Below are 23,028 nucleotides of genomic sequence, written 5' to 3'. Positions count from 1 at the left end.
GATGCCAGAAAATGTTATTCAGTTATAAATAACATTTTCCTGTTGCTGTGACATCCTAGGATTGTTTAGCCTTTCCCTGACTCTTTGTACAGTTATGTTGGACAATCTTCCATGCCCCTAGTACTTAGCACAAGGGCCCCAAGCCTAATACAGACAGCTAGGTATCACTCAGAACAATAAAAAAACAGAATGGAAAGTAATGTGTATAATGTCAAGGAAGTTATTTTGATGAATATATGGGTTTAGTTGTCTAAAATCAAAAGCCTTTCTTTGATGACTCAGTTTCTTTACTACTGAGCTTTAATGTTGCACAAACTTAGCACTTAATGAGTTGGAAAGGAACACCTGAAATAACATATTTGGGATATGGACTGTAGGCGAGTGACCTGCAAATGTAGCAGCCTCCCTCCCTCTATATGTACTGAAACTTGAATCTTTTCTGACACTCATGAAGGAGCAAATGTCACTGTATCACACTTATTGCGAGATTTAGGAGGTAGAGAAAGAATGCTTTTTTTTTTCATTATAATTAATCTTTCACCCCACTTTTTTACTTAAGCCACTTATGAGATTTAAGTTTTTGTTGTTTTAATTATTGCAGACTAAATATTTACAAATATCCCTATGAAAGCAAAAGAGAAACAAAAGAGAAAGCTTCTAAGCATGGACTGCAATCCAGATCCTGCTGTGTCCCCAGTGTGCTGCCATTCTTTACTCTAGTTCATCTTAATTTACACTGTAATCACATAGGGTTGTAGGCTTTGCTCTTCCTTCACTGCCAAAACAAATCCTCCTGTAGACTGTAGCCTGCACCAAAATTCCTCTGCATTGTGCTGCTTTTCATGAAAACAGAGACTATCTAGGAATCAGCCATTCTCCCTTTTAGACCGGTCTCGGATCATGGGTATTAGGGAGAGATCTGAGAGCCTGGAGTTGTGGCTTTGCTGTGGACATGTTTCTATATCCAAGTTTGGCCTCACAGAGGCAAACTCCAAGAAGCTGACAAGAAGGGGAGAGGATACAAGAGGAACTTGGGACAAATTCATCCACACGTTACAAATGAGGAGGTGGGGAAGGACATGTCTGTAGGAAAGGATTTATTAGATAGATTGCTGCTGGACCTTCAGAATATTTCTTAGTGTAGTCGTAATTGTGGGGTACCAGCGACAGAAAACACCACCTCATTCAAACAAAGCTACAGAAGAAACTGCAATTTCTTTTCCTCAACAGACGAGGCACATCCTGGACCAAAATCATCCCACAAAAACCGTATCAATAAAGGGTGTCAGGGCACTCAGTGGAAGGAGAAAGGACTGGGAAATATAATAGCACAGAGGGGGGATGCAGAAGGTAGGGGTTCTAACTGCAGTTCCCATCTCCACTGTCCCTTGGCACTGGGTAAATCCCACCAGCTCATATGCCACAACTGCTTTCAGCACATACTCCTACAGGGTGCACATCTGGTCACAGTGTTATCGCACAGCTGGGCAGCTCTCCCATGAATCTTGCTTGCCCTGGGTGTGATGCATGACAAACGTCATTCCTGAAAAATGGCAACTCAGCAGGCAGAATTCACTCAGTCAAACAGATTTACACCAGTTCAGGATTTGACCTGGGTGTTTCTTACACAGAAAATGTAGCAAGAGGAGGGGAGAATATAACTGAACACAAACACTTGCCTGAACCCAGAAGATAACAGGGCTGGAGAAATCCAACACTTTGGCAGCCAATGCATCTCAAGGGAAATGTTGTTCTTCAGATTGACCCTTAGCTAACTGTCCAGCAAGAGGGCAAAAGGTTTCTTCATGCTTTACAAAAATCACCAGAACCACTTGCTTTTTAAATCTATTTTAAAAAGCTTTAAAACCCCTCTACCATTGAAATTCTTCCATGATAATCATAATTAATGGAAAAAGCAAGGTTTCCTAATTGGAAGGCAATATATTAGCATTCCAAAAGCACAGAGCATTAGAAACTCTTTAATTAAATGATTTCAAAGAAGATCTTTGTATATAATTGCTATAATTTAGATGGAAACAATACTACACTAAATGTAATTAGAGGAGTGTGAACAGACACGGATGTTTTTCTCTGTGCTGCAGAGATGGTTCTGGGTCACCTGATTCCTAAAGTAGAAACTTTCCCCCCCCCCCCCGCCTCCTGCTTTGCTAATAAAAAGCTTCTTAAGCCTGATCAACCATTACGATGCAGCCTTCAGCAATAAGAGCTGCTCATACGCAGAGCAGTCAACAAGCAACTGCGTCCTGAGAGCACTGCTTACCAATAATAAATGCAACTCAGACACCTACAGCACTTTTTGATTGACCAGTCAACATGATGATGGTTACATTACATTTCAAGATAATTCTGCTGTGCATTTGAAACTTCTGTGAGAGCCAGCAAACATAATGGAAAAGAGTGCTATGTTATCCATATGGGGCCCCAATGGACTCTCAGTTTTCCTTGGGAAGTGACTGAACTCCTCATCTGTTGTGGAATTAAAAATGGCTAAACAAACCACCACAGTGAACAAACCTTGACTGAGCAAAATCACACATTGCAGTTGAACCTCGCTTCCACCGGTTTTGTGAACTATATCACTGGATATTTTTCCATAGTGACTAAGATGCATCCACATGACCCCTCCCCACCGTATTTGTTTTGGGGTGGCCAGGCTCAACAGAGAGGTTTGGGCAGACAGCAAAGATCTGCAATGTCTTAAAACTGCTAGTGTTAGGCTATCAGTAAGTACTTAGCATTAAGTGCTTCAGTACATACATCTGGATTTCTGTATCCAGAGTGGCTGGATAAAACGCATTAGTGGGAGTTTACTTTTCCCTATTCAGCTGATGAGTCCTCACATTGCTTTGAAGATACCATCTCATTTATAATATCTTATCCAACTCCCATATGCCTTTGTTTCTCATTTGCTTTGTCTGCTCACTAAATTAGGAAGGTGGGTTTTTTTAAAAATAAATTTAGCTAAACTGTCAAGATGATACAAGGGGAAAGGAGACATAAAGTACTACATATTTTGCTTCAATAACTTTGTCTACCATGGTCTGAGAGCTCTTAATTGATTGTTGCAAGGATAGAAGACAAAAGAAACCATTTTTTTCAAGGTCCATCTCTGGGAAGCCAACACAAAAAGCATGTTTTGATTTTCGCCATCTAGGCATTCTGATTTGGAAGTCCTTGAGAAGCAATAAATACAAGAACTCAGATGGCATTTAGACAGAGTCAGTTTTCTGACTAAGCTCAATTTAACAATGCTTCTCCAGTCTAAGCAATGGAAGTTTACCAGCTTTAGACAGGATAGATTTTTGTTCTGTCCCTCAGCATGACCAGTTAAAACTCCACATAAAATCTTAGCTAATAGGACAGCATCTTCTCAAGTGCTCTATGCATAACCCACAGTGAAACCTTTGCTAGGAAACCAGAAGCAGCTCCTCAATCCCTTCTTTGGAGAAACAAGGCAAGGCTTTTATTGCCAGGGCTGGATGTCATCAGTTTGCAAAAAAATTTTTAGAAACCTGGAAAGCAATTCCAAAATGCTTATGGATTCATGATGGAGTCATTTTGGAAAAGGTGATTGGTAATGCTGCTATAATTATATCTTTCATTAGTTTTTTAAATACACAGTAATTTACAAATGTGGTATATAGTGACTGGATAACCTTGTACAGAAACTATTTGAAAGACTTTTTACATTTACAGAGTGTTCTCTTGTCAAATTTCATTGCTTTTACCTTATCATTCCTTGCATTCTTGATAGTTGGGCTTTTTATGTAATTCAATACTGCTCATTCCTGACAGGTCAACAGAATGAATTGTGGGTCACAAGATAACAACTCATCCACCTCTGACACATAGATTCAATCCCTGTCCCTGCCTAGGATGTGAGAAACAGATCTTCTCAAGTAATAGCTCCTGTATGGCTCACAGGAAAGGCATCAGCTGTATCCACCTGGATCTATCCCTGCTGGCAGTTTCAGACAAGCTGCCAAGGCACAGACATGGAGGTGTTTTCATGTCTCAGTCAAGTCCCCTTCTATCATTTCTAAAGTAAACTGGCAGGACATTATATGGAGCAAGCATGCACTGAAGCTGCCTGTACTTGGTTGTTCTGGTTTGGATATAGATGGAGGACTTCTATCTTTACGAGTCAGCCTAGCTCCTTTGTGTGTAATGGGAAATAATGGTCAAAGTCCCTGGTAAGGCTTCCTGTCCTCAGCTGTACCAATCAGTGAGACAGATGACTGAAGATACAAAGGAAGGAAGCAGCTGCTAAACTCATCGTCACTACACAAAACATCAAATGAAGCCTCCTTTCTGAAGCATTTTTTCTTCACTAGGCATCAACAAGGTAAGAGAGATTAAATGGTACCTCATTTTGTTTCTCACAAAGTACCCTGGGGGACTCTGAAGTCAGACTTTAACAAGATTAGGCCCTGCAGAATAGGCTGTTTAAGTTTTAAGCATTTTGAATATCTGAAAGTAAAATAAAAGCAAGAAATATAAATATACTTAATAGACAACACTTTTTGAGATGAACTATACAACCAGATAAGTGGATGGATCAACAGAAAACTAGATAGAGAGCCAAATATATACTTCCATTGATAACACTGAAGGAAAAGCTAATTGCAGTGTCATCATAAATAGACTGTTTCATATAGGAAACACTAGAACCAACCAGGGCTTTTTTTCCTCTTTTATTATAAAATAAAAACGTTTGCAGAGGAACTGTCTTAGCAAGTATAAAAACAAACAAACAAACAAACAAACAAACAAACCCCACCAAAACAATAGTAAAATCACGCAAATCAGTAAATGTTTCATCTGACCTGAATTGGTGGTTTTGTTGTGGGAATGTACAGGGGGAGAAAGTGAAGCAAAATTGCCCTCTGACTTCAGTTAACATTCCTCTTTATTTACATCTGTACCTCTAACAGGTAGCACCAGAAGTATTTGATGGGTAGACTCAAGAAGTGCTATGAAGCACAGCCTGGAAGAATCACCTTCTGGAATGGAAACAAGTGTGCCAATACCACCCTCAACGTAGTAGCATTGCAGAGACAGGAGAGTTCCTCCCTACAGGCATCTAGAATAGGTATCAGATGGGCTCATGTTGAGTCACGCGGGTTAGGTCCATGCAACCTCTGCATGGACCCATCAGTGCAAAAGTCAAGGATCAAAGCTATTCAAATTTGGCTGGTCTGCTCTCATGAACTCTAAGGCCATTTAACTTTCAGGCATGATGCGTAGATGTGGACCTGAGCAGTTGCCAGGTAAACCTGCATTTCTCTCAGCTCTGCATTTCCATTCCTGTGGCTCTTGGCAAGCCTGGAGAACAAAGCTCTTCTGCGAGACCAATTCTGGCACTTACACAACCAGCACAGAGATGGAACTAAGAAGCCTAGCCAGATCTGAGCTGGGGTTTGCTGCTGGTTATTGTGCTTTATACCGCAGTGCTACATGCTCCAAGAGAAATTATTAGTTCAGCGTCAACATGGCATGACTACATGGAGGTAACACAAAACAGTCACTGCCATTTCCTCTGAGCCAGGGTGCTGGGTAACACAGACCAGAGGTGGGGACATTGTCTAACAGAAAGAGCCAAGATCCAGCCAAACAAACGAGGTCTAGCTGAACATGAACTGTGTCCCTGTATGAGGTTCTCTCACTTCCATAGCTGCCTTGATTTAGTTTGGATTTTTCTCTCCACCAGCTGGGCTATCCTGGTCCTACATTACCTGGGAAAATTGTGAGCTTATGCTAGATATCCTGGTTCAGTGCACACACTTACAGAAGGAATTGGTACATAAATGTACCTCGATTGCTTGTTGACATTTATAGTTTTTGAGACAATAAAAGAAAATGCTGACAACTGCACACACACACAAAAAGAGGGCCTGTTATGAAATATGGATCTGAAGCAAGCTGTGTGTAAGAAAGTAGCAGTAAAGCAAGACTAGCTCCTATGTGCAAGCTGAGATGTTAGGGCCAAAACCACATAAGCAGCAATGGAACAGTTGCAAATTGCGCTGGCGGGGTTAGGCTTTATGAATGAGAAGTGAGACATGAGCTATTTCCCTATGAATTAAACATAAATCATGACTTTAGAGAAAACCAAATGGGCTGTGTAACCTCCCAATTGTTTTTTATTAGAGATTAGATGGAATTAGCGTTAAAGGAGGTCACTGGTTACTTGGAAATTGGATGGAAAGGGACTGAGACAAGGAAGTAGAAACTAATTGAAAGAGACATGGATCAGTAATTAGGGAGCATGGAAGAGTGAGAGTTACACTGTCTCATGACTGGTGAGATGATGCAGGGAGCAAGAGACTGGAAACAAAGGAAACATAAAAGATGAAAGATGACTTTGGAAAGGCAGGCAATTGACGACAAAAAAACACTGTCTAATTTTTTTCTTAAACAGTAAATATGGTCTTTAAGAGACACTTTGGAGATTTAAATTCAGTTGCTTTTGGCTGACCTGCTAACTAGGAACAGTAGCCTGAGGGCAACTCAGTGGTGATTCGTGGCTGCTGGACTTCTGTTCATGAGTAAAAAGAGTAAGAAAAAATGGCATTTTTTTCTAGAAAGAAGAGATGCATTTTCTTCCAAATAAAAGATACCTTCCATTTGGATCTAGATTTTCAGTTGGTGCAAATTAATGTAAATCCTATGGTCTATCTCGAATATACAGCCTTATTCTACTGCTACTACTCAGAGGGATAAAAACAGCAGCAATGAAACTACCAATAATATACCAACAGCAGACAGCAGCTTTCATGATGACAAAATTGTTCAAGTAAATCTTGGTCTGTATTCTGTCTCCCAAGGGGAAGGGTCAAGTGAGAATTTCACGGAATTTCTCATGCAGATGAAATCTGAAGGAAGTGGTTTATTTCCACCTCCAAGTGAAACTGAATGCATGACATGGAGATTTTCCACAGAAGAGAAATTAAAAATATTGGCCAGATTCTCTGACTGACAATGCATATTGAACTGGTCATGGAAAGCTGTATCATTGCCAGATTCCAGGTCAGGAGGGATGGATGGGGCAGGGGAAGAGCTTCTGTGAACACAGAGAAAAAACCAAAATCTTGCAATAAGAATTCTGCAGTACAATCATGGCAGACCCTTTTCCTTCAGCTTTGGAAAACAGTCATCAGCTCAATGGACACATCCTTTAAAGTGCCAGAAGAGGAAAACCACTGCAAATGACATGGTACAGCGTGATCTTTTAGTTAGCAAGTAATGCCAAGTGCAATTAGTAAGTAAACTGCAGAACGTATAATTACAAAGCAGCCCTACAGCTTGGGCTCGATTTCTCCATTAGCTGCACAAATAATGAACAAGGCAATGGGGGAGACAGAGACTTTAAAAAACAAAAACAAAAAACCACACACACACAGAAAAACAAAGTGCTATCGAAATAAGAACTTACTGAATCACAAACCAAACCTTTTGAAAACTGGTCTCTAAAAAATTCATTGCCAATGTTCCCAAACCACTTTACATGACAATTGCTTCAAAAGAAATCCCAGCAACATGAAAGAGAGTGTGAGACACCTGGGAAGGGGGATGGGAAAGCACATTAATTTTTAATGCTGTTTTTCAGAAGTGTTCTCTCTCTTCTTCGAAGCATTCATAAAAGACAACCAGTTTTTGACAGCTTTGAAACCTGAAGATGCTGCCTCCCTCTTCTAGAAAATATTCTGGCAGGCATCAGCAATCTGAGTGTTTCCTCTGCTAATAGGTCTGTGGTCCCAACATAGTCAGGTGCTGCCCCTTTGCCAGAAGCTGGATAACCACAGCATGTTCAGTCATTCCAATCTTTCATCCTATGAATCAGCATATTTCCAACCAGAGATGTCCAACACAAATGTGGAAGCCATTGCTCTGAAGATGTAAGCTCCAAAAATATGTGACAGGGCCAGTTTGCAGTGAAGCAGGGTGACAAGCTTTGCCTAGCACAGTGTATGAGAGAGAAGGTGGCTCAGAAGAGAGGATGAGATCTGTACCTGGCTGGGCAACAGCAAGAGGAGCTGGCTGACCACTTACAAAGGGATTGTGAAACAATGAAACCATGTACAGTGATCATACAAGGACAAGCTCTTGTCAGAACAAAGGCTTGTAGCACTACCTGAACCATGTGAGATGCCTCAAACTATAGTACTGCTGCTCTGGAGCGCTCCTGTCCATCAGTCACTGCAACCCAATGATGAAAACATCTGTTAGAATGACCTCTGCAGCCAACCCAGCCCTGAGGCTTCCCAGCTCCCCGAAAAGCTGGTGTGCTGTCCCACCCTCTGCCCTGCGCAGGATCAGGGCCAAGCTGAGCTGAAAAGGTGCTGAGACCATATGGCTTCTTAATCCCTGAGGGCTGGTGGGCTCAGGGCACCAAAATATTTCATGGTTTGCTCTAACAGAGACGTAAAGGCCCTGAGGAACATACATGTGCACAGCACCCTACCCCTGGCTGTTCACCCCACAGTCCAGCCCAGCTGCTAGCAGGAGGACAACACAGGACTGATAATCCATGTGTCTTTACTTAAAAGCAAAAGAAACAAAGCACATTAGCCTCTAGATGAGAATATCCGGATTGTATTGTCATCAGGCAACACTTGTCCTTTTACTTAGGGAAATCATATATCAGACCAGTGCTCATTCTGGCTCTTCCTGTGAGGGATTTTTATTCAGTGAATAAAAGCCTCCAGTCAGCACACCTTTTTCTAGTCCTCCTCCCTGCTCTCCATCCACCGTGTCTGAGCATTAAAGACATGTCTCAACATCTCCTTCTCCCTGAAAAATGGGAAAAGTCTGGACAGTGGAGTTCTCATCTGAGACTCAGGAGAACTGATGTAAAGTCAGACTCTCTCCGTGACATCCTGATGAGTGACTGACCATGGGCATGTCTCTTGTTCTGCCTCAATTTCCTTACCTGTGGAATACAACTAATGGTGTTTATTTCTTCAGCACCATATTTGACCTACTGTAAATAGTATAACTCCAACGAGAGCAGTGTTTTTCCTGGAAAGCCAAAGCCAGATAATACATGCCACAGAGCCCGATGCCTTCTCCATGTGTTATGGCTTCTGCCAGGAAACTTCTGAGTACATGGCACAACTGCTGGGAACGGATCTCAGGTCACAGATGCCTTCTTCCCAAGGCCTGATAAATCACACACTGCTGTCTGAGAAAGATCACTCTAAGCAGATGTTCTCATCACCTGATTTGTCTGTTTAGGTGCCACAGAAAGATGTCAGCTCATACTGCAACTATCAGCAGCACCATCAATATTGTGCCTCTGTGAGCTGTTCAGGTGAACTCATGCAGCAATCCAAAAGCAAACAAATACAGTACTTCTCTGGCAGGGAGGAAGATGAGAGGAAGAAGTGACACTGATTAATTTGTGATCATTAATATTGTTTTTAAGTTGTGCAAACAAAGATAATGATATGGGTAATCAACTGTCTTACTCCGGGGTATAAACTGATCATCTAGTGGGATAAAATGTGAATTCCTATAACACACATTTTCTTGTCCGTTGTAAAGTCACTTGATGGCATTAGCACATTGATCATTTGCTTGCAAATTCTCAGCTATTAATTACTTCCAGAAGGTTTTGAAATTAGATGAGATGATACAGAAATGCAGCTCACTATAGCAAATGCCAACATCCTCTGAATCGTTTTGGTTTCCTAACTTCATAATTATATTTGTAATTTTTGTTCTCAGATCAAGTAAAAAATATTACTTTTCTGTCTGCATGCAGTCATTATTTTCACAGATTCATCTTAATTTCATGGATCCCGTTCTGAAGAGTCCTTACGTAGGTTTACACACTGCGGTTTGCACAGCCCATGAGTGAGGACAGTGCAATGAACTCACAAGGACACATCAAAGCCTTGCAGTAAAATCCATAGCCAATAACAAAGCCAGTTGCACCACAAACAGATATAGCAACAAACATAAAAAGAAAGGAAAACTGAAATGCAAAATAAAACCACAATGGGGACTAACAATTAAAACCTACCCATTCTTTCTAGGTATCTAATAGTACCTACGCAGCTTGGATAAACCGAGTTTTGAAAGCTGCCTTCCAATCTCTCAAATACCCGACAGTTTTGGTAGGTCTGAGAGTAGGCACAGGCTGACTGGTCAGCACTGGTTCCCAAAAGAAGTGAAGATAAATAAATAAGGGCAGACTTCAAAATCCTTCACCACAACAGCCCCCGTACATGATCCCTTCTGTTGTTTTTTGCACTGAGAGCTGCAACTTGGATATAGCTTTCTACAGACCTCTGGTGAAATCTTTCCTCCAGATTCCCTCTTCACCAAATCCTCTGTTGAGCTCAGCAGCAGAAGATACAAAAATCTGTTTTTCTTTTTCAGACAGCTTCTTTCTCTTTTTCTCAAGCAGAGTAAAGTGAAAAGAGACCAGATTGATGGCAGGAGAGTTTGAAGGCTTCTGCTGGGCCATAGGAATTGAGGAACACTGTGTCTGTGCCTTTTCTTTAAACATGTTGGACAAGAAACGCAGTTCCTTCTAGGAAGAACAATCTCTGTGTGTTTCTGCCACGTTGCTGAGGTTGCAGGCGGGGGTGCCAGCTATGCTATGGAGGACAAAGACTGGCCCAGCAGGGAGAAGGCCAAGCCCCTCTGGCCACATCCCAGCAAAGGCACTATTTTCTGTCGCCTCTCTATTTTCACCTTTTCTCAGCACAACCACTCGGAGGTGGCAGATCTGCAGGTCCCTACCCCTAGCCAAAGGGGCAGAATCTTTCAAGGACATTGTATCAGCTTGTAATTTTCTTTCCTCTATCAGCTTTTAAAAGTGACAGCAAGAGTTGAGCAGAAGGCAGCCAATGTTGCCTTGCTTAAAGATGATAATCACCTTATCAGAAAGTGACAGGAAAATGACTCTTGGTTCCCATGTAATTTTGAACTTAGTGGGAGTTTGGACCTGGGAGCTCTTGCCCCTCTCTTACCCAATCTGCCAAATATCAGTTGAGTGCTAATCAGAATCTGTCCATGGTGCCTTCAGGCCTGTACATACTTTGCTGATGTCTTCCACAAGTCAGTCAGCTCTTCAGAATAAGTTAACTCATGGAGCGCCTGGCTACAGGATAATGTGACTGCTAAATTCTTAAAGGGATTTAGGGGAGAAAAAAAAAAAAAACAAACTCAAAAAATACAAAAAATCAGGAACATCTTAGAAATACAACGAATACTATATTTGGCCTTATGAGGAAAGGCTGAGGGAGCTGGGTCTCTTTAGCTTGGAGGAGACTGAGGGGTGACCTTGTTAATGTTTACAAATACATAAAGGGTAAGTGTCACAAGAATGGAGCCAGGCTCTTCTTGGTGACAACCAATGGTACGACAAGGGGTAATGGGTTCAAACTGGAACAAAGGATGTTCCACTTAAATTGGAGAAGAAACTTCTTCTCAGTGAGGGTATCAGAACACTGGAACAGGCTGCCCAGGGAGGTTGTGGATTCTCCTACTCTGGAGACATTCAAAACCCGCCTGGACACCTTCCTGTGTAACCTCATCTGGTTGTTCCTGCTCCAGCAGGGGGCTTGGACTAGATGATCTTTTGAGGTCCCTTCCAATCCCTAACATTCTGTGATTCTGTGGCCAAGAAAATCACTTATTTGCAAATATCTGTAAATAAGAAAACTGTAGAAGGGAATAATGTATTTTTAAAAATATATATTTTTAGCACTCTTTATTTGCCACTGCTGGAGCATAGAACCAAGCTAGTGGGACTTCCGTCTGACTCAATATGGCCTGTGCTCTAAATGCTCTCTTTCTCACATCAAACTTCTTCTGGTCTCCATCTTACCTTTTACAACATTTCTCAATTACTTATTAATTTTGCCCCACTCTTTTGCCACCCAGTGATGGATTGCCCGTAGTTTTATGGGTCTCCTGGAATAAAAAATGCTCCCACTTCATCTCTGGTAAAGCTGCATGGCCATGTAAAGGAGAAGGTGTTCAAAAGGGCCAGGGCTCATAACCTATTCATTTACAATCATTACATTTCTAACATACACATAGCCAAGGGCAGCAGTCGCAGCAATGTTGGCAGACCAGCTTGTATTAAATCCTCTCACTGAAAACATTAATGCTCAATGATGCGTACACAGATATATATGGATCATCAAGTATACACACATAGAAACACATATATTTATATACACACACGGGTGTGTCTACATAAATATACACTTATCAGCACAGACAAACGTAATGATCCCCATCTATAAATGAGTGTCTGTGCACACACATATAATGGGTCTACTAAAATGATAGCAAAGCTCTGCAGGACTGTGAATGAAAAAAGGTTATTTCTCTTTATGTAGGTTTGGAGATGAAGTGGCAGGGGTAACAACTACAAGTCAGAGCTGGAACAGCATAAAGCCATAATCTAGACCCACAGAAACATCTTGTCTCTTGATTTGAATGGTACAGACTAGTAATTTTCTTGAGCAAATACTGCTTCTGTTTCGATATATCACAGTCGACTAGAAGGGAATACAATCTCATTCCTTTCCCCTGATGGTCAACCTCAAGCAAGTAACATGCTGCCCTATGGCTTGTCAACACAGAAACATTAGATATGATCCATCAGAATGTGACATCATTAAAAGATAGACCACTTGCCAGCAAGGGCCACAGGACAGAAGTTAGAAACCTGTAGACTAGTGCTTTCTAGGCATTCATTGGGTCACCTAAGAATGCGCCCAACCCATAATTTATGTTGGAGCAGACCTCTGCAAGATATCTTGTCCAATTCCCCACTAAAAGTAGCTTCCAATTCAAAGTACTCTAAGATATTCAGAATCATATAATGCCCCTACATGCAAATCTACAGATTTTACTACACTGGTAAGTTCTTTAGCATTCTCTTAGGACATGTATATAAAGCACGAAGCACAAAAGATCCAAAAAGCTTAGGATGCTCGTACAATACAGACAGATACTGCAACTCCTCACATAACAACCATGAAGTGGTATGAAATTCAGTGCTAAAACTGCAGCTGCTTCCTACAGGCCAGAGAGCCCCTCACAGGATGTGCCACAAAATGAAGGTGGGCAATAATAGTCATTCTACTGATATACTGATTTTAATAAGATAGTATTATGATAATATTGTTAATAATGTAATAAGTTAGTAATTGTTGGAGTATAATGACTATTTAATACACGTTCTCTCCAGAATATTATTTTTCTGAAATAGGTGAACACAGACCACTTTGATACAAATCAATGGAAGAAATTGTCCCTGACAGGAATCAGCCGAGACCACTAGATGAAATATTTTGCGTTTTCCAGGATGAAAGCCACTAACCTACCCAGTTTGGCAGCACACAAATATGAGCACAGTCTTGGTCTCTCTGCCTCAGACCTGCTTCTACTCTAAGAGCTCCCACTGATCCCATCATCAGCTAATCATCATCAGATGCTAATCTCAAACTGTGCTCCTCTCATCAGCTTCTTGAAATCATTGGCATTTCTACCCAGAAACACAATATCCATGTACGTCCAACCAGCATATCTTATCTTAGTTCAGAGGATGGCCAGTAGCAATAAAAAGGCATTGATTCTTCTCAGCCAAAGCTTCCATAAACTCAGCATGATCCTATGCTGCCCTTATAGATGAGTTCACTAAAATTCTCATTGTGAGAAATACCTAAGTGATCTGCATAGAAATGGTTTGCATATGGGCTTTATAAATGGGCTCCTTCCTCCTCAGTTCTTTTAATGCTGTGGACAGGAATTTCTCTAAACATCTATGGCAAGTATAATGTGAAATTTCTCTATATGGCTTTAACAGGCTATTAAGAATAGTTTTAAAAATTACTAATGGTGACAGTAATAATAAAAACAATACCAGTAACAACAGCAATAATAATAATAATATACCCACAAAGATTTCAAAAGAAAAAGAATCAACACTCGAAGCTGATACCAAATATTCAGCAAGATAACTCACTTCTTACATCCTCCATTAGAAGACTACAGAGATATAAGTAACAATAACCTTAGATTTAAAATGCTGGGTGGCATTCAGAGATTGCTTCTTCCACGCTCAGGATCAGAGCATCCCCACACGTAGGAAGTCAAGGAAGGGAGCCAGGAGGCCTAGGTGGTTGAATAGGGAGCTGTTGGGTATGCTCAAGCAGAAGAGGAGAGTTTACAGGTCATGGAAGCAGGGGCTAGCCACTTGGGAGGAATATAAGGCTGCTGTTAGAGGATGTAGGAAGGCAGCTAGGATAGCCAAGGCCTCCTTAGAATTACAGCTGGCGAGAGGGGTCAAGGACAACAAAAAGAACTTTTTCAAATACATAGCAGATAAAACTAACAGCAGAGGCAATGTAGGCCCACTGATGAATGGGGTGGGTGCCCTGGTGGCAGAAGATACAGAGAAGGCAGAATTACTGAATGCCTTCTTTGTCTCTGTCTACTCTGCCGGAGGCTGTCCTGGGGAGCCCTGTACCCCTGAGACCCTGGATGAAGCCAGGTCAATGGAGGAGTTTGCTTTAGTCGATGAGGACTGGGTTAGGGAGCAATTAAATAGTCTGGACATTCATAAATCCATGGGTCCAGATGGGATGCATCCGCGGGTGCTGAGGGAGCTGGCTGAAGTCATTGCTGGACCGCTCTCCATCATCTTTGCCAAGTCTTGGGAAACGGGAGAGGTGCCCGAGGATTGGAGGAAAGCAAATGTCACTCCAGTCTTCAAAAAGGGCAAGAAGGAGGACCCGGGTAATTATAGACCGGTCAGCCTCACCCCTGTCCCTGGGAAAGTAATGGAACAGCTTGTCCTTGGTGCCATCTCAAGGCATATCAAGGATAAGAGGGTTATTAGGGGCAGTCAGCATGGCTTTACCAAGGGTAAGTCATGCTTGACCAACCTCATAGCCTTTTATGAGAATGTAACAAGGTGGATGGATGATGGCAGAGCGGTGGATGTGGTCTACCTTGACTTCAGTAAAGCCTTTGACACAGTCTCCCACAGCATCCTCACAGCTAAGTTGAGGAGGTGTGGTCTAGACAATAGAGTAGTGAGGTGGGTTGCAAACTGGCTTAGGGAGAGAAGCCAGAGAGTGGTAGTCAATGGTGCGGAGTCTAGTTGGAGGCCAGTATCTAGTGGAGTGCCCCAGGGGTCAGTGCTGGGGCCAATATTATTCAATATATTCATTAACGACTTGGACGAGGGAATTGAGTGTACTATCAGCAAGTTTGCTGATGACGCTAAGCTGGGAGGAGTGGCTGACACGCCGGAGGGCTGTGCTGCCATCCAGCGGGACCTGGACAGGCTGGAGAGTTGGGCGGGGAATAACCTAATGAAATTTAACAAGGGCAAGTGTAGAGTCCTGCATCTGGGCAGGAACAACCCCAGGTTCCAGTATAGGTTGGGAGATTATATATTAGAGAGCAGTGTAGGGGAAAGGGACCTGGGGGTCCTGGTGGACAACAGGATGACCATGAGCCAGCACTGTGCCCTTGTGGCCAGGAAGGCCAATGGCATCCTGGGGTGTATTAGAAGGGGGGTGGTTAGTAGATCGAGAGAGGTCCTCCTTCCCCTCTACTCCACCCTGGTGAGACCACATCTGGAATATTGTGTCCAGTTCTGGGCCCCTCAGTTCCAGAAGGACAGGGAACTGCTGGAGAGGGTCCAGCGTAGGGCAACAAAGATGATTAAGGGAGTGGAGCACCTCCCTTATGAAGAAAGGCTGAGGGAGCTGGGTCTCTTTAGTTTGGAGAAGAGGAGACTAAGGGGGGACCTTATTAATGTTTATAAATATATAAAGGGTGAGTGCCATGGGGATGGAGCCAGGCTCTTCTCGGTGGCAAACAATGATAGGACAAGGGGTAATGGGATCAAGCTGGAACACAAGAGGTTCCACTTAAATTTGAGAAGAAACTTCTTCTCAGTGAGGGTGACAGAACACTGGAACAGGTTGCCCAGGGAAGTTGTGGAGTCTCCTTCTCTGGAGACATTCAAAACCCGCCTGGACATGTTCCTGTGCGACCTCACCTAGGTGTTCCTGCTCCAGCAGGGGGATTGGACTAGATGATCTTTTGAGGTCCCTTCCAATCCCAAACATACTGTGATACTGTGATCTCAAAAGAAAACTGCATTGATTTATAAAGTAAATAGGCTAAATCAACAGATAGTTGAAACTGGTTAACTCCATTGATTTCAACGAAGGTGCTGATACGCAGATTTATTTGAGCTCAGATCTGTCTCTCTGCACGTGTGTGTCTGTCTGTGATTGTGTGAAGTTACACATACACATTGTGCATTGCACAAATAATTTTGGAGAAAACCCCCATTTTAACGAACACAGAAAGTGCCACATTATTACTGCATTTGGAAAAAAAAGCATAGATTGAACAGAATGGAGGCTGCAATCTTCGGCTGGGGATTGTCATGTATTTCGCCAATGGGATGCTTACAGCAGCCTTGTGAAAAGGCTCACAGGTATATCATATGCTGTTGGGTTTTGCTCTTTGCAAAAATAGGGGCCATATTTGCAGATAGCAAGTCAGCAGATATATTCTTCTACATAAACAAGTACTCCACATTTATGAAGAAAAAGCCAAAGCCAAGGCATAGTTTTGGAGTAAAGGAAAATCTAGAAACCCTGCCAGAACTGTTACCACCTCTACTGTGATAAAATCTCAACATCTGTCTGTGACATGGCCATGGTTGGCTGACTTGTTCTGCCTCAGTACTGTTTGGGAACAAACTTAAGAGTGCTGCTCCTATGCTTTATAGGCGTAAATGATAATCATGATTACTTAGCCTGGCCTTCCCAGGAAACTTTAGCACAGGAGATACAGATGGGCTATGCAGGAGTTGAGTACACTTTCCTGATCCTCCCAAGACTACAGCATGAGCACATCTCTTCTGTCATGGCATAAATGTCAAAGCAGCCAGCTCAAATGACCCTTTGCCAGAAGAGGATTTTCCCTCAGCCCCGTGCAGCTAAATTGAGCCCATCTGCAAGTACAGGGCACTCCTCAGCACACAGTAGCTTCTGTTTGTGTGAGGCTGATGTAGGTCTGGTTTTTGAAAGGCATACTAACACAAATCACACAAACCAGTTGGAATAAATTCAAATCACTAGCAGAAATGCCCAAGACACTCAACTGTTATCTGATCCAAGCTTCCTCAGAAACTGATGACAAGCTTACCCAGCAGTCTACTCTCAGTCCATCACTACCTGTGACACCAGCAATAAGATCCACACACGCATTTCTGTCACTGAAGTAGGCAGATGGACTGAAGTCTAGAAGAAAATATACTGGGCCTGAATCTCTTTTCTCTTGCAAGTACTGAAAATCTGCAGGAACTTCAGGTGCAAGTGCAGAAAGCAGGAAAAGCAAACTGACTGCAAGGTGAAATTTACAGTATGTCTTCTGCCCATAAGTTGGAGTGATGCAAGTGTCTGAAGTGATCAGCCAAAGGCACTCCTTCATGCTGCTGCAGATACGCCTTGCAGGTGTGCCTCAGTCTAAGGCATCTTAGCCACCTTGCTTTCTGATCCTTTTCAGAAAACTGTTCCAGCCAGCTCAGAGAAAATACAGGTAAGAAAGCATCTCTGCAAGCAATGAAGACAGTCCATCTAGTCCTTGCTTTCCCTCTCTTCCCTAGTTGTTAAAGTTAGATCCTGGCCTGTTCTTGGGCCAACATGACTCCACCATTTCCACCAGCCTTACCCAGTGCTTCAGCAGTCTTGGGAGGAGGAAGGTCCAAGCACATTCAATGCCATCCCAGGCTCTTCCTTCCATGGTATGGGTGAATCATAGCATACTAAACCCCAGACCAGGGAGGTTATTCTGTGCTCAGTTTTGCATATGTAAACTGAGACCACCTTTACCTTGAGCTAAAAATCAGATGTACAGTCCACGATACAGATAGTGAGCAATGGGATTTGGGGATATTCATACCCAGCAGCAATCTCAAAGGACAGCCAAGCTGTATTTTGAGATTGGAGCACACACACAACTGACATTAGGTGCAACCATACACATCTCTGACACCTGAAGAGCACTGTAGTCCCTGGGCTATCAGATCCAAGGAAAACAATCTCAGCAGTATTTATGAGAATGGACCTCTGGATGTCACTACTCCAAGCTCTTACTCCAAGACAGACTGTTGCCAACTACAGATCAGGGCAGATGTGGTTTCATCTATCCAAAGCTTGAAAATTTCCACGGATGGTGATATCACAACTTATCTGTAACCTGACCATGCACTTGGGGATCTCCATGCACCCCTTTTGCCATCGCATTTCTAAAAAGTTAAGAACTGCTATACTTACGTCATTATCTGGGTGTCTATGCCAGCGTCTACAAGGGATCCATCCACAAAAAGCGGTGTTGATGTGAAACTGTATTTACTCCAGGATCTTCCTTCATCAAAACTCACCCTGGAATAGAAGCAGACAAGATTTATATGCATAAAAAGATTTACTCTAGAGCAACCACAAGTTCCAACAGCTAGATTTATAGACAAGGACTAATATTTGCCATTTCCCAGCCTACTAATTCATGCTGTTTGTGTACTTTGGAAGACCAAAGCCTAGAAAATATAATCACTGGCAATAAGGAGGTGGGTATTCTTGATCCAGATGTACACCAGACCACAAGGGATAAAGGGACATTGCCAAGTCCTGTTTCTGGATCTGCAATAGCACCTCACATGAGGCATCACTCAGAGCATAAGCAGCCCTGACCTGAATGCATGAAAATTGTTGTCAACATCACAGGATCATAGAATGTATTGAGTTGGAATGGACTGACTATAATCACTGAGTCCAGCTCCTGGATGTTTCAACCCATGTGTGTATCAATGCCATATGGCATAAGCTACAATCTCTCTAGCCCTACTAATACTTCTTTGCATCTGATCTCAGAAGTAGTCTCCATTTTGCAGAGAGGTGGAGGAAGGAGGCCAAACTGAGCCACAGACAGTGGTTAGCCTGGGTGTTCTTTGCCTGTTACAGCTGTAAAGCAAAATTGTATGCTGGTTGAAATTAAAGCATTTCGCTTCTGAAAGGCTGAGAGTATTCATACTGTCAGTCACAAGGCAAGGTAAATCCAGTGGCTTTTGATCACCTGTCCCTACCCACAACCACCACGTGCCTTACTTTCTGTTTTTATCAAAGAGCATGTGTATCTTAACCCAGCTGACAAGGTCTTGGTTAAATTATAGTACAACAGGCTTTTAGCTTAGCAGAGGAGAGTTAGCAAACCCTGCTCTCAGCTACACCCCAGCAACCTCTCTACCTCTGACAACTGTGAAGGAGTAAGCGAATGAACAGCCTAACTGGCTACACCAGCAGACAGACTGGGTCAGGACTCCGGTGGCCTCTGCCTCAGTGCCCTTCCCAGCCTCACTCATCGCATCCCCCACCTCATCCACTGTCCAGTAGCCCCAGTGACACCACAGAAGTGCCAGGCTCCAGCTCTGCCACGGGCCTAACATCCTAGTTTGACCTCAGCCTGTCCATGTCACCAAGTGAGGTGCCTGGTGCCCAGGGCTGGGGCTGCCCCACTCCTGGGTTGGTGGTGGGATGGGCCCTGGCTGTGAGATCCTGCCCTATTGTCACAGGGACCTCTGCCAGCTCCTGGCTTCCCAGCCCTCTGGGAGCCACCAGCCCTGGCATCACCCTCATAGCCTGTGCCCACAAAAGCGCAGAAAACAGACAGAGGAGGGTGTGCACAAGACAGCTCCCTGGGCTGCTGCTCATCTATATTTCTGAAAGCAACAGAGTTTCTCTCTGCTCCCAGACTGTCCACATAACCGCTCCTGCAAAATTTTTGCCCAGAATTCCAGCTCCAAATTATACCAGCAAAAAAGAACAAACAGAGAAATGCAAAGGTTTATTGGCTGTAAGCTTATTTGATCCTCTCTCAGCAGCATCATTACACAGTTCTCCATAATTCTGCAAGGTACCCTGGGCTGTGAAAGCTGACAGATTACTCTCAGTGGACATTACCAAAAAGACAATAATGGCACAGACTTCTTTGAATAGCAGGAAACGATTTCCATTTTAAAGTGAGTGTAAAAAAAGTTTCTCATTTTCCAGGTGAGGAAAGTTTTTGGGGGAGGTGTGTGTGTGTGTATGCACATGAATCTGAGCACCTGGATTTGTCTCAGAAGGTCTTGCTGGAAACTGAATTCTCCCCACTCCAAGTAGGCAGCATCAGGGACACTATCTGAGATGCCACCAAATGACCAGGAGGCCAGTGTAACATGTACTACAAAAAATGGGTTACACCAACGTCAGATCTCTAGTGTGGAAAGCCAAGGCTTGCAGTCACCATTCCTTAAGTATCTGCCTCTCACAGCACCGAGCAAAACACTTCCAACTGAATCACAATGCACATCTGCCAGAATAGGAAGCTGACTATAGACCAAAGACAGAAAGCTGGGAGTACAACAGCATATAAAAAGCTTATCTGCCCCAAATCTATTTATTTAAATGTATGTATCTTCCCATACACCTGTGCATTTGTATGCTGTTCTGCTTGCATACTTATCTATCTAAATAGCATTTCAATTTCTGAGGAACAGCATGCTTCATTAGCTTAGCTAAAGTTCTCTTGGCTTTTCAATTATCTGCCTCTCTTTTCTCCAAGATGAAACTTATTGTACAATGTCTGAGCCTGAGAAGTAATAGATATACATGTACCCTTTAATCTGTTCCATTCCTGCCCATAAAACATGTGCCTACTAAGGCAATATGAAGCAAATTCCAAAGTCCCTAAGGATACAATTTTGGAGGAAACCTGTTGGAGCTTATTGATAACAGCTCTAAATCACTACTTATTTAATAGAGTGGGTGGGGCACTTATAGCACTGCACGTGCCATTTCATGAGACTTAGTGGAAAGGGAAAACATCTGAAAGGAACCTCTGTAAAGTAGGCAAAGGCAAACTGGGCTCTCAGCTCCTACAGAAAATCAATCTGTGACCAGAACTTCCTCCAAACCTAAGTATAGGCACTTGTACATAATGTGCTTTTTACATCCAAAGAGCCTTCATGAGGTAAGACACAATTAAAAGAGTCGTACCTGGGTTGAAGAATACAGTCATAAATGGTTAATACATGACTTACATCTCTTTCAGTACGTGGCTCATCTTTCACTCTTCCTCAGCACAACTTTCCACAGCCTGTTGTACCTACTGCTGGTGACACCTATGCTTGGCTAACACACTCTTTTTCTGTGTTGGCTTATACTTGGTTAGGTCTAAAGACTTGGACATGGTCTTGATGTCTTTTTCCTGAGGGCACTTCAGGTATAGTCATGATGAAGAAGCTACCTATCAGAGGCAAATGTTTCCAGTCAACACAGCACCACGTTCTAACCACAGACAGAAAGCTGGAGTCTGCTGGAAGCATCGTTATGGGTCAGCCCTGTTACTACACTCCTCTGTATGTCATTAAGAAGGCTGTTGGCAAGAGGGGGCTGGCCTAGACTAACCCCTGGCTCTGACTCAGTACAGCTGTTTATATTATGTTATGACGGCAAGAAGTTTGTTTATGATGGAACAACCAACCTGTTTCCTGAACACTAGAAAGCTAGACAAAGATCACAACTCTCATTCTGCGTGTAATGACTTTCCTGTAATCCCACATGGAGGCACACACCTCGTAGAGAAGTCTTGGTCCCCCTGTTTCAAGAAGATCCTAGAAAAATCACAAAGCCTTGGGAATATGAGCCAATATATCCTGTGGTTAACAATCCACTGTCACACCAAAACTAAAGCAGTCATTTAATTGGCTTGAGTGGTAAAGAAATGTGCTCACATGCAACATATTCAAACTCTAATAGAAACCTGGGTTGCAGCCATCCCAGAGTTATCTGACAGGTAAGGAATATAAAGTCCAGAAGTTTTTCATATTGAAAAAGTAGTCATTAATAATCCTAAGGTACACCTCTGGAACATTACCTTGTCATGGGTAAAGACAGCCTGTCTTGAGGTTTCCAGCTTCTGAATTACTGTAATTTAACTGGAGGATTTTGTACAAAAACGACTGAGGTAGAGAAGATCTCAACAACTCATCACTACTGTCAAACACCATCACTTTCTTTTTCTATTTGAATGAAGGCCACATTTCCTGTTCTGCATGAAGAGCATGACATACGCTTAGTACCATCAAGCTGAGAGACAACTCAAACTTGTGGTGAGAAACACAAAACTTGTCTCTGAAAGTTATTTCTAAATCATTGACTTCTAAACAACATTAGAAGCTGGGTAGGTCAGTCCATTAGCTATGCCCCTCTTTCGCTCAAGACCAGAGACTGATGGTGGTGCTACCACACACATTTTCTGTAAACAAGGTGAATTCTGAATTTCAGAATGCCTCTCTCCCATGCTTAGCTGGTGCAGGATTGAGAGGGGCAAAGGTGAAGGAGAGGATAATATTGAGCAGTATCTTTAGTGCTCAGACTGTTATAACCCATTTATAGCAAAACTGTATCTTCGACTGAGAAATCATTTTGCCCTATTCCACCCCCAACTCTATTCAGTTACTACCAGTGTATCTCTGGAAACTGATAGTGGAATCCTATAGGAGACAACAACATTGACAACGTATCTCTATTGTCTTTATCAACACCTCCTCCTCTCCTCTCCTCTCCTCTCCTCTCCTCTCCTCTCCTCTCCTCTCCTCTCCTCTCCTCTCCTCTCCTCTCCTCATCTTACCAATTTAATACCAAATCATGTAAATAAAAAGCAGAAGCAAGGGACACATGCTTTCAGAAATACCTGAAGCACAAAAGAGGAATTCTTACTCAGTATGTATGTGTCTGTGGGAAAGAAACGCCACCTGAAGTCTCATAGCACATGACTAGTGAAAAGAGTAACTCATGCATGAGTATGATTACATGTGTAGCCATTATATAAATGGTACAATTTAGAGATATAAATGGTACAATAATCACTGTATTAATCAACAAAACTAAAATGATGGTAAAATGC

The 23,028-nt window shown here is 42.6% G+C and overlaps 1 protein-coding gene across 1 annotated transcript in view; it reads right to left on the bottom strand.

The window, feature by feature from the left end:
• SORCS3 (sortilin related VPS10 domain containing receptor 3) overlaps nucleotides 1–23,028 on the bottom strand; it is a gene marked incomplete at its 3' end in the record, with an annotated part of 288,234 nt that overhangs the window by 35,890 nt on the left and 229,316 nt on the right. The window contains exon 14 of the mRNA XM_082053085.1: nucleotides 18,360–18,467. Coding sequence (XP_081909211.1) covers nucleotides 18,360–18,467 — 108 coding nt within the window. The remainder of the gene's footprint in view (nucleotides 1–18,359; nucleotides 18,468–23,028) is intronic.

The sequence above is a fragment of the Streptopelia decaocto genome, assembly GCF_964273445.1.
Source record: "Streptopelia decaocto genome assembly, chromosome: 5".
In the NCBI taxonomy this organism is placed as follows: domain Eukaryota; kingdom Metazoa; phylum Chordata; class Aves; order Columbiformes; family Columbidae; genus Streptopelia; species Streptopelia decaocto.
This window is presented reverse-complemented; position numbering and strand designations above follow the sequence as displayed.